The sequence below is a fragment of the Opisthocomus hoazin genome, chromosome 6 (assembly GCF_030867145.1).
Source record: "Opisthocomus hoazin isolate bOpiHoa1 chromosome 6, bOpiHoa1.hap1, whole genome shotgun sequence".
In the NCBI taxonomy this organism is placed as follows: Eukaryota; Metazoa; Chordata; class Aves; order Opisthocomiformes; family Opisthocomidae; genus Opisthocomus; species Opisthocomus hoazin.
Window position 1 is genome coordinate 15,901,150 of NC_134419.1, and position 12,039 is coordinate 15,913,188.

Consider the following 12,039-nt stretch of genomic DNA (forward strand, 5'->3'; position numbering starts at 1 on the left):
GCATTCAATTCAGGTAGACTTAACTATATTAATCTACAATATGAAGGTGAAATAAAAATAATCTCCTCAATAACTCAGTAATGATTATTCAGGCACATCTAAATTAAGTGCAAGTATACCTTGAAAATAATTTGTTCAGAAATCCTGGATACCTGATAATGCTGCTGCTTAGTAGGAAAAAATATCATATTTTGCTAATGGCCAACAATTCAGTAGACAAGAGTTATCTGTTTGCTTGAAAAATGTGTGAATAGTTTCAATGCAAAGTTCCTGTCTTTTTACCAGCAGAGATATTTGACAACTATTTTTTGTGCTAAGTAATTTTTTTTCCTCCGTAGGTACGTAAGGAATATGGCAAATGCTTCCGACATTCCTACTGCTGTGGTGGACTACCAGCTGAGAGTCCCCACAGTTCAGTGAAGGCATCAACGACAAGAACTAGTGCTCGCTATTCCTCTGGCACTCAGGTAACAGAGATTTTGACGGCATCTTTTAATTAACCTTATTTATAAAAAGCCCACTGAGATGAGTTCCAGTCAGAAGCACTAATTGTCTTCTCAGTATTATCATTTAGATGGCAAATACATACTTCTGCATAGTAGAATTGATTCTTTTTAAACATTTCCTTTTACTTTGGTCTAATGCAAACACCTTATTTTTCTTATAATTAGGGGCTGGTTTATAGGAAGGTTTGTACCCCCATGTTTCATCTAAGCGAAATTTAATAAATTAGAGTTTTAATAACAAAAGAAGGAGTTTCACTCCCTGCTAGAAGAATGGCTTACTTTAGGCCAAATTAAACATAATAGCACAAAAGTAGCAAAAATCTTTTTGTAACTTACTACACTTCTATCTCACCACTTTGTGTTAACAGAGTCGTATAAGGAGGATGTGGAACGACACTGTGAGAAAACAGTCTGAATCGTCTTTTATCTCAGGTGACATCAACAGCACTTCAACACTTAATCAAGGTCAGTCACTGGGAACATTTCAGTTGCAGAAGCCTTAAATTTTATACAGATTTTATATCATTTAACACAGAAGAATTGAAAAGAATGTTTTGAAAAAAATTCTGGAACAAATGTTCTCTAAAAGCAGAGTTTTAAAGTCATCCACCAGCATATTTTAAAACCATGTTCCCTCAACTGGCCCCCTGCTATAGAAGTTGAATTCCTCCATTCGTGGGAATGTATTTAAATAAGTTTCATCAATAATTTAATTTAAAAGCAAGATCATAATTTTAAATCTTTCCTAACCTTTATAGGTTAAATCTGAAACAGAAATATGAGTGCAGTAACATTTTAAAGCATATTTGACTATGATTTTTAGGTGCAGAAATTTTCCCAGTGAAATCTAATTGATACCATTTCCATGCAAAAGATATCTGTAAAGTATTTATCTTTTCTATTTCAAAGAGCATCATACCTGTCACGTGGGATAGATTGCAGATTTTCAAGCACAGAGAAGCCAAAACTCCAAATTTCTCAGCTCAAATAGACTTTGAAATCTGTAACCTCATTCTCATGTCCAGTTAGAAGACAAGGGTATTAACCGAGACAGAAGGTCCCTTCCTTTCTGCTCTTCCCCCCGTGGTTTTTTTAAGGCAGTTTGTGCTAGCAGTGGAGCAAAGACTGCTCTGTGCAAGCCAAGCTCAAAGCCTGTTCTTCCACCCACACCCCTGGGAGAAGAACGCGTAGCCCTGATCTCGTTGCAACCAGTTCCTGCTCAACTCAAAGTTTCAAACCAAAAGTTCACTGGTCACGGCTGCTGTAAAGCCCTCATCAGCCACAACTAGCAAGTTTTCTTCCCTTGGTTTTTTTTCAAGATTTGGTAGTAGGGACATGTACTTAAATCACATTTATTTTGGAAGCAAAAAGTGTGGTATTTTGCAAAAGAAAATATTTCAGAAAGCGTGATTCTATTTTTGCTGTTTGGCATATAGAAAGTGGATAAGACCTGTGTGTCTCACTGCTCCCGCTGTCTGAATCTTGTATGTTCCTCTGGCAAAATCAAAATTAAGTAACTTCTGAGTACAAAATGTGTATTTTTCATGCCCAAGACAGAAGTAGATTTCCTTCCAGTTTCTTTTTAATATCCCATAAACACACTGCAGATAAAAGTCTGAGGTTTCACCCTAATTGGATGTCTTTGACTCCTGAGGTTTGCTCTAACCATGCTGCACCCTCAGTTAATTCAGAGTTGAACAAAGGTCTTGGAAGCTTCTCCCTTGTTTCAGAGCTCCTGTCTCAAGTCACTGGAGATGTTCTGCCGAGATTAGAAAAATTGATATAATCTTGATTCAATTATAATATTGTCACTACCTCAGTAATATATACGTATAAGGGTAGTTTAGTAATTAAGGGCAAGTGTCATTTTTGCTATAAAATAAAAATCAAACTTTTAAAGGTGGCAAAAAATTTTGGCTTGAAAAAAAATTATCTTAACTATAAATAATAATTCTAACCAAGATAAAACATAGCACACAAAAAAAACCCCCAAGCAAAATATGTTTCAGTTAGTATTTCAAGTAATAAGTACATTACAACTGAAAAAACTGTGATAAAACCTTTTTAGTTGTTCACTGGTACAAACTTTCAAATAAGATTAATATAATCAGGCAGTAATTCTCTGAATCTTAGAATTTTCTGCTCGTTTCTGCTACCAAGTATCTATGGTAGTACAAAACCATTAATATTTTGAATATATACTCTCTTTTCCTTGCCAAATAAATATAGATGGCTCTTTAGTTGTCCTTGAGTCTGTAATACACTGATCCTGATATACTGCTGTGCAATGCAATAGAAAAGAAAGTGGAATTTTAACTTAATGGAATGTTTAAAGTAAGTTTTAAATCACAGCATTTTGTGAGGGTTTTTTTTGGTCATTATTCCAACTCATTGTTCTTCCAGTAGCTAGAAATCAGAGATCAATTGACTTTTTAATAATTTCTCAAAATATGCTGATTTTTTTCCAAATTATTCAAAGAGTGGTTTAAATGGTGTTGCATTAACATGTAAAATGGTTTTTAAAAAAATCTGTTCATGTCGTATTTTGCTTCGTCTTGCACTGTTTGTAAACCGATTGTTTAAAGAAAATTTGTCATTCGAGGAATTCTTGTTTAAAACCTGGCAGATAAATTTTCAGCATGAATGTCCCGGAAGGAAATGTGAATGCTCTGATTTCTTAGAGCAAATATTTTGCTTTCTCCTCAGCATGCATACTTTTGCATATACTAAGATATTCTTCTTGTAGTTTGTCATCCACTGTCTGTTTGAAAACAATTCCCTTCCACTATCCGTGTGTGTTTTTAATAAAGTGAATAACAGCTCTGATCCTGTCATAAGAGATTTTTCAATACCTTTCATTTTGAGAAATTCAGTTCTCTCAACTGTAGACAGAACTGTTCTATACGATCATTTGTAAAGTTATAATAGCTTTATGTAGTACCTTGGTCTCTACACATTTAATTGCTATTCTTGTGTAACAGTGATTTTGTATACGTTAGTATAAGTCACTCTCACCAGATGTTTACTTTGGGGATTTGGACAGCACCTGTGAATTACTGGAATCTAACTGTATTTTCCTACTCCCATTTCAAATACGTAGCTCAAATACGTTGAGAAATTTTCAGCTGAATTACATTTGACAAGTATTACATGATTCATGATGAATAAAAAATATTCTTTATTGAAACTGTCAGCCTAAAATTAAAGAACTGACATTTTTTTCTGTTTCTTTTGCTTTAGGAATGACTGGCAATTACCTACTAACAAACCCTCTTCTTCGACCACACGGCACTAACAACCCTTATAACACATTGCTTGCTGAAACAGTTGTATGTAATGCCCCTTCAGCTCCTGTGTTTAACTCACCAGGTGTGCTTATACTTCCTGAATAAAACCGCTTTTCTTGGCTCGCTCCAAATCCCTTCTTTTCCCTAGACAGAAACTCAAGTTGCAATACCCTAGCTGTACATTCTGAATTTCTGTCAGTTCGAGAAATACAGCATTGCCAATGCCAGCTTGTAAAACTGCACTATATTATAGTAATGCCTTTGCCATAACAGTATTTACCAATAATTATCCATGTTTTTAACACAGGTGGCATAAATCTTAATATACTATTACAGGACTGACACCACATGGTCCGAGAGCCCATCTTCAAGATATATATCACTTAGAGGTATCATGTCTATGTAATGTAAGGTTGACTCTAAAGCTTGTTGAGAAAAACCTGCCTACGGAACGGATTAGATACTAAAGCAGCGCAAGGCATCTTGACACCTTTGGATACCCCAGTGTAGAAAATTGTCTCCAGCGTCAAACAGATCTAAACTATAGTATAGTGCAGCTTTATGGTAGATCATTTTGCTCAAGGAAAATCTTGAGATTAACAGTTAGAACAGTTTAGTTCTGTAGGAATAAAGGGTGTCATCACTTACCTAACATTTTGTTGTTACATTTTCTAGTTGCTTTTTATAACTACAGTGCAATTCATCAGTAAATATCTAGCAATTACTGTTCGATGAGTCATAAGATCACTTTAGTATAACTGGAACAACAAATCTTTGATAAAGAGCTCATAAAACCTTGTTTCCAGTTTTTATTTCAAGTTTCCTTTTTACCTGAACTGTAGTTTCTATTTTCATTCTCTTGTTTTCTTACTTTCCTTATGCTTCCCTCTAGCAACCTACAGAGAGACAAGTATGGGAGTAAAACTTAACTTTGCCTATCAAATGTAAATTTTTTCAGCATGATTTTTAATGGGCACAATTAAAACATACTAGCGGTCATGAAGTAGACTCAGCGGGCAAGTGGTTCACAATTTGCAAATGAAATGTTTCCACATTCAAAAAGTACTTGCATACTGCTTTTTGGGAAACAACATGAGGTCTGTAGCAAACCCTACTGGTAACAGAAGTTACTCGATGCTGAAATAATTTGCCGTTTAAAAACAAAACAATGTCAAGCAGAAATGCTTAACAATTTACTTATATTTTTACATTCCCACAGTAATCTTGCTACAGGCTATGGAAAGATTTCAAATGAATTACCTGATCATGGGCAACAAAATTTGCCTTATCAAACCAATTTGAATACATTCTGGCATGCTTAACTCTGCAGTATATCATAGAAAACTCATTTTGCATTATCAGATATATTTTGGTATCTGTTTAGCAGAAGAAAAGAGAATTAAAATTATAGAATTAAATCACTTTCATGAGGGAAATGAATGCCAGCATGTGGTCCATGTGTTGTCTACTTTTATAAATGCCGTATGTTCTGTGCAGCTAAATACATTGCAAGAAAAATCTTGGAACATGTATGCAATTGCAAAACTACAAAGTTGTTTAATCAAAGCTTAAAAGAGACCTTTCAAACAACCCTCATCATTGTTTAAATCGGTACACATGGAGAGGAGTTAACAATAATGCAAATACAAAATGATTTGCAAATTACTCAGAATTTATTTGGAAATTATTACTCTTACTTTTTAAAGTTGAAGACAAAAATCTTTTCATGAGAAAATGCGATTACTTTTTAATGGAAAATGATATTTTTCAGAGAAGATTGAATTTTCTAGGATAAGCTGCAGCTTTAATTATGAAAAAAAACCAAAATGGGAAAATGTATGATCTTTTCCAAAATGACTTCTTTGTTATATTCCTCCAAGCCTTGCATATAATGCAGCAGCCTCACAGTGGTCAGTCTCATTTCAGTAAAATCACTCCATTCTTTCTTTATTTCCAGACATATCTGTAGATAAAGTGATTTTCTAGGAATGCTCTAACCATCTGACTTTCCATGGTTCAGACTGTTTGATTTCTTTCAAAGGTTTTTTTTTTTTCCTTTTCCTTTGCTTGGGAAGCACTGTGCTGTCATAGTTTACATGTCTTTGTGTCTATAGGAAAACCTTTTCTTTATCGTGTTACAAAAAAAAAAAAAAAAGCCAAACCCCAAAACATGAAGACCTTAATCATCATAAGACTTCATTTTTCCCCCCGCCTAAACTTCTTTTCATGTTTCCAGCAGACTTACCCAATCTGTCATTCCTCCAGCAGCTCTGAGATATCAGCCATGGCTGATTTCCTCTTCCCATTTCACAACTAATATTTATTCTTTGGTTTAATTTCTGTGACCCATACTTACAGAAATTCCTAACATTTCTGCATTTGACTTCCATGCCCACAGTAACTGTGGGCCTAACTCTTAATTAACTATTCTGGTTCATTCAGCGCTGTCACTGTGACTGATGCAGACTGCAGGCAAACTTTGACCTTTAGAGGCCTGGGGCCGTTGTTGGCAGACAGAATATTAGTGCAAAAAAATTACATTAAGTGGGAAAAGAAAAGCTGTTACTGCTTAGTAATCTAATTTGCTGAACCCTTGCTCTGACTAAGTTGCTGAGAAGCTCAGTGATTCTTCATCATGTTACAATAAATCATTTTACTTTCTTTTATATATCAGCTACTCTTAGGCCAGATAGCCTGAGCAGACAGACATGATGTGAGTTGTCCAAAGTGAGTCATTCATCCTGCTGTCTATCGTGTTGTTGGATGGTGCTTGTGGGCCCTGGTCCCTGTAGTGTGAAAGATGGCTGTCCTTGTTTAACATAAATTCTTTGTATTTATCCATTTTTTTCATTCTTTTCTTTACTTCATCTCAAAAAATAAAAAAAGGAAAAAATGTTAGAAATGTTGTTAAAGTAGTTGCTTGCCAGTTATGTGGGTTTATGTTGTACATTTACCTTCAGTTATGTCTGTGATCTAATTCCTTTTTAATTTAGTGTCGTTTAGGACAAATTCTGTTAAGTTTCTTTTTCTAAATCGTGGTGTGCTTTAAAACATAGATGTTTCCAAATCAGTTGCTTTGCATTACTATGCAAGGGCATGGAGTGAAGAGTTCCGTGTGGAAAAGTCACAGAATTGACACTAAATTAAGAAATTAAAATGCCACTATTGCCTACAGGAAATACACATTACTATTTTTAAATGCATCTTTCCTATAAGGTATGCAACTGCTTACATTTGGGAATGTTCAATAACCTAACTTTTCTCAAGTCTTACTTCCAAGTACAACTTTGTCCTGAACTACATTAAAGAATTTTGTTCAAAAAAATCCGATTAAGTGATAAAAAGCACATCAGGCAATAACCAGAGCTGTCCTTTTCCGTTTCAGGACATTCACTGAACAATGCCAGGGATACAAGTGCCATGGATACTCTACCGCTAAATGGTAATTTCAACAACAGCTACTCATTGCGCAACGGAGACTATAACGACAGTGTGCAAGTTGTAGACTGTGGACTAAGCCTGAATGATACTGCTTTTGAGAAAATGATCATTTCAGAATTAGTGCACAACAACCTGCGGGGCAGCAGCAAGAACCATAACCTGGAGCGCACGCTACCAGCCAAAGCTGTGATCGGCGGGAGCAGTAGCGAAGATGACGCCATCGTGGCAGATGCCTCATCTTTGATGCACAGTGACACCCCCGGGCTTGAGCTCCACCACAAAGAGCTTGAGGCCCCACTCATTCCTCAGCGGACTCACTCCCTTCTGTACCAGCCCCAGAAGAAAGTGAAGACCGAGGGAACTGACAGCTACATCTCACAGCTGACAGCCGAGGCTGACGACCACCTCCAGTCCCCCAACAGAGACTCTCTCTACACGAGCATGCCCAATCTCAGAGACTCTCCGTATCCAGAGAGCAGCCCCGACGTTGAAGAAGATCTCTCTCCCTCCAGGAGGAGTGAAAATGAGGACATTTACTACAAGAGCATGCCAAACCTAGGAGCTGGCCACCAGCTTCAGATGTACTATCAAATCAGCAGGGGTAATAGCGACGGCTATATAATTCCCATTAACAAGGAAGGATGTATTCCAGAAGGGGATGTTAGAGAAGGACAAATGCAACTAGTGACAAGCCTTTAATAGTGTAGCAAAGAAATATTAAAGGCCAAGTACAAGTATTAAAAAGACTTAACTGGCCCCATGCAGGCTCCCTCGTACCTGCTTGAAGAGACAATTCTGTTGACCCTGTGGTTCTCCAGTAACGGGGATGACTGGACCTCACAGTTCTGTGAATTTTTATAAAACAAAAACTTTGTATATACACAGAGTATACTAAAATGAATTATTTGTTACAAAGAAAAGAAATACCAACAAGGTATTTTAAGATATCTTCTGCTGCTGAATTTAACAAAATTGTGAAAAAAATAGAAATAAACACTTTCCAGCCATTTTACTGCAGCAGTTTGTGAACTAAATTTGTAAATATGGCTGCACCATTTTTTTTCCTAGGCCTACATTGTATTATATACAAGGTGTAGGTGCTAAAATCCTGTGGGACAAATTTACTGTACCTTACTATTCCTGACAAGACTTGCAAAAGCAGGAGAGATATTCTGCATCAGTTTGCAGTTCACTGCAAATCTTTTCCATTAGGGCAAAGATTGAATACATGTCTAACCACTAGCAATCAAGCCACAGGCCTTATTTCATATATTTCCTCAACTGTACAATGAACCGTTCTCATGAAAAAGATGGCTAAAGAAATTATATTTTGTTCTATTGCTAGGGTAAAATAAATACATTTGTGTCCAACTGAAATATAATTGTCATTAAAGATAATTTTTAAAAGTTTGAAGAAAATATGGTGGAAAAGCTCTTGGTTGCACATATGTTATAAGCTGTTTTTCTTACACTCTGTTCCTAGTACAGTAGTATGTTTAAAATGCAAGTTCTACCTGTTTTCACTTATTTTTCACTGTAAACAGTGTTCTGCTTTGACAAGTTAGTTTTTATTCTTACATTTTGAACTTTTATTGCCAAAAACCATAATTTGGGGAGAAAATTGTTTTAGAAGCCAATTATGCCAAGCCTTGCACAAATTTGGTATAGCTAACAAAGATTGTAACTCAATTCCCTGTGCATTCTTTAATCAGGGTTGGGAGGTAAGGGGTAAAGGGGACACTGGACACTTCTCACAAGCTTTCTCATGAATAAAAGGTGCCTGTCCTTTAAAAAAAATAAAACATAACTATTACTCTTCCATATTCCTTCTTCCTATATTTAGTAATTAATTTATTTTATGATAAAAATCTAATGAAATGTAAATTGTTTCAACAAAAATCTGCTTTTTTCATCCCTTTATGTAAACCTGTTAATAATGAGCCCATCACTAATATCCAGTGTAAAGTTTAACACCTGTTTGACAGTAAATAAATGTGAATTTTTTCCAAATAGGTAAAATGTGCATTATTATGTACGAAGCATAATTGGCATCAGCAGTCCTTCAACCCAGCTCTATCCTGCTTAGAATGGCTTCTTTACATTTCATGATCTGAGTGTCGAGAATACAATAGAAACTGTCTATATAGCTCTACAGAAAAAAGGTCATCTTTACTATTCATTACTCTAGTCACAATTGAATAGGATCAAACTCAGACATAGCAAGGTCAGTAGGAAAATGTACTGTAATTTCGTATATTTACATAACTTTTAAGTAGATGTCTGTACTGAAATTAAAAATAAGGTGGTAAATACCACTATCATATTCTCAGCAACAGTAATTAGCAGTTAATTATTAGCGACGAAGATCTATTGTTGCAGTGTGGAAAACATGAATAAGCAGCATTTGGATAGCACTCGGAGTGCAAATAATGAATCCATCACGGTACTGTTTTGAGTTAGATAAAGAAGTGCAACTGTCCCCATTTTTGTCAGACTAGAGAACTGCAGAAGGCAGCTGATGCCCAAGATGTTACCTACAAATCAGTGGCAAAATTGGAAGTCTGAAGTTCTTGCTGTCATGATTCCCAAGCCTCTTTTGTCCCTCTCAACCAAGGCCACTCAGAGGTAACACCAAGGACTTCATTTGTTAGAACTTCCAAAACCGTGTTCTTCCAAATAACTGAAATTAATGCCCCGTCATCACAGAGGCCACAGTTTCATGTGCAGCCACTGTGACTGTATGAATGAGAACAGCAAAATTTCATTTGCAGGCCATATCAATTGTTACCTCCTAATGCACTGGAATATATAAAATCCATTTGGAACATAAATTGGTGCATTTTGTGTAAGTTTGAATTTCGGAATAATGTTTTGGGCAAGGCTTCCTGCTGCTGAGACAATTCAAACTCTGTAAAAAAAAAAAATCCAGGTTGAGATGGAACCATGGGGTTCAAGTAACCTCAGTATATCTGTAATCAGGACTGTGACACCATAGCAATTGTTCTTGAAGAAAAAGGTATCCTCGCCATCAACCCTACTGGTAACTCTTGCCAATATGTTCCTTAACACAAGTTATTATGTTTACAGTAGAGTCACTGGAACATTTAAAATTTAATCAGAAACTGTTTACTTCTGTTTAGTAGAGATGCTTTAAAAATCTGAAGTCTCTATGAAATAAGAATTTGTTCTGATTCAGGGTATACAACAGACTCTTTGGAGCAAAAATTATTCCCTTGGTCTGTCTGGCAACTTAAAAGCATACTTGCTGCCTTCTACCTAGGAAGTCATGTCTTAGGGATTTAAAAATCATGGTGCTCACGTAATTACAGTACACATGACCTAGTAACATCACCAACTTTCAACAGAATCTTCAACCCTAGTTCGAGCAAGTACTCCTTTGTGTCTAACTAAAGGTGGCAAAACTACATGCTGGAAAAAGGTTTGTAGCATTGTGATCTTAAATATATATTCAATTGCAAATGTAACAAGTATTCATAAAGTAAGAAAATGTAGCTGATGAACCTAAGATGAACCAGCTGAACCTAAGTATCATAAGGGAATTCTTTTGTTAGCTTCTTTGTATTGTAGATGTTGCTTTTCAGTGAGCCTGTTTTTTTTAATGTTATGCTGGTGAGTGTCCTGTGTTTAGCTAGGAGCCAATACCTTGCCAAATTTCTGTTGGTGTAACTTCTCAGTGTAGTAGGTTACAATATAATTATATAGCTGACAGCTTATTGTAATTTCTTTTATGTTCTCACTCACGTTCCTGCCATCTTGTCTTGGGATCAGAAGGACAGAAGAATTCAGAGGAAGAGTTCGAGAATAGCGAAATAATGACAGCAGAATTAATGGAAACCAGTGTTTCTTCAGGGTCATCAGTTAATCTGATGGTGCCAAGGATATGCTGCTATTTTAGGCACTGTCTTTCAGAAGAGCTGTAATTTTCTATGGCTAGTAATCTCCTGTTAGTATCAGTGTTAACCCTACTGACTCAGTTCAATTCTTCCTTGTAACTTCAGTCCAGTTATATTAATTCCTACAAAAGATTAAATGGGATGTGCATTTAGTGAACTGTTGTATAATGGTGCTATGCATTGTTTAATATAAAATACATCTCAATTCTACATAAGTGAACCATTACATGAAGAAATGCAACACTGGTAATACCTTTATAGTTAAAATTAACCTTTATCTGTGAATTCTACAATACACCTTTACTCTTTTAAATTGGAAATGAAATTACTAATAAAGTTTACATATATTCACTTATGTAGGCAATAAAAGGTGTTTCAAATTGACATAAGTTATGGATAAAATATGTGTCTTATGTCCTAATTTTGAAGGAAATTTTTTTCTGAACTACTCAGAACAGACATTAACAGAACAATGAAAAAAAGTAAACAGTCCCTGTGTACTGTTGTTATCCCACTTTGCCTCAAAACTAACAAAACTTGTCTTCTAGACTTGATTATATGACAACATATGCTAGTGTAAAGTTTTATCCTGGAATAAAATTATTTTTTAAATCAAGAGAAGCTACAGGTAGACAATTGCATATATACGAACATCTTCACTGGGGTTTCAGCTCAGTAATTCTAGGGGACACAGGAGAATGAAAAGTGACGGGGCGCAGCAGTGATTCTTCAGTTCCACCTCAGCTATAGCCTTGCAAAGACACTTACGCCAGCGAGGTCACAGTAAAGCATACCTTAGATTTTTTTTTTAATAGATAGTGACAGTCACCCTCCACATTCATGAACAGCAATGCTACCATTTCAGTAAAAGCAAGGGTCTTGGTGTATGTC

At 35.8% G+C, this 12,039-nt stretch overlaps 1 protein-coding gene across 20 annotated transcripts in view; it reads left to right on the forward strand.

The window, feature by feature from the left end:
• Nucleotides 1–9,244, forward strand: part of ADGRL2 (adhesion G protein-coupled receptor L2) — a 159,974-nt gene extending 150,730 nt beyond the window's left edge. For 8 of the 20 annotated variants that reach the window (XM_075424784.1, XM_075424787.1, XM_075424791.1 and 5 more), the window contains 4 exons: nt 339–467; nt 875–971; nt 3,747–3,875; nt 7,179–9,244. In XM_075424784.1, coding sequence (XP_075280899.1) covers nt 339–467; nt 875–971; nt 3,747–3,875; nt 7,179–7,933 — 1,110 coding nt within the window. In that variant the 3' untranslated portion in view covers nt 7,934–9,244. Of the gene's footprint in view, nt 1–338; nt 468–874; nt 972–3,746; nt 3,876–4,100; nt 4,183–6,467; nt 6,521–7,178 lie in introns of all 20 variants that reach the window. The other 12 variants (XM_075424794.1, XM_075424795.1, XM_075424798.1 and 9 more) reach the window with 5 other exon arrangements.
• Nucleotides 9,245–12,039: the final 2,795 nt, after the last annotated feature.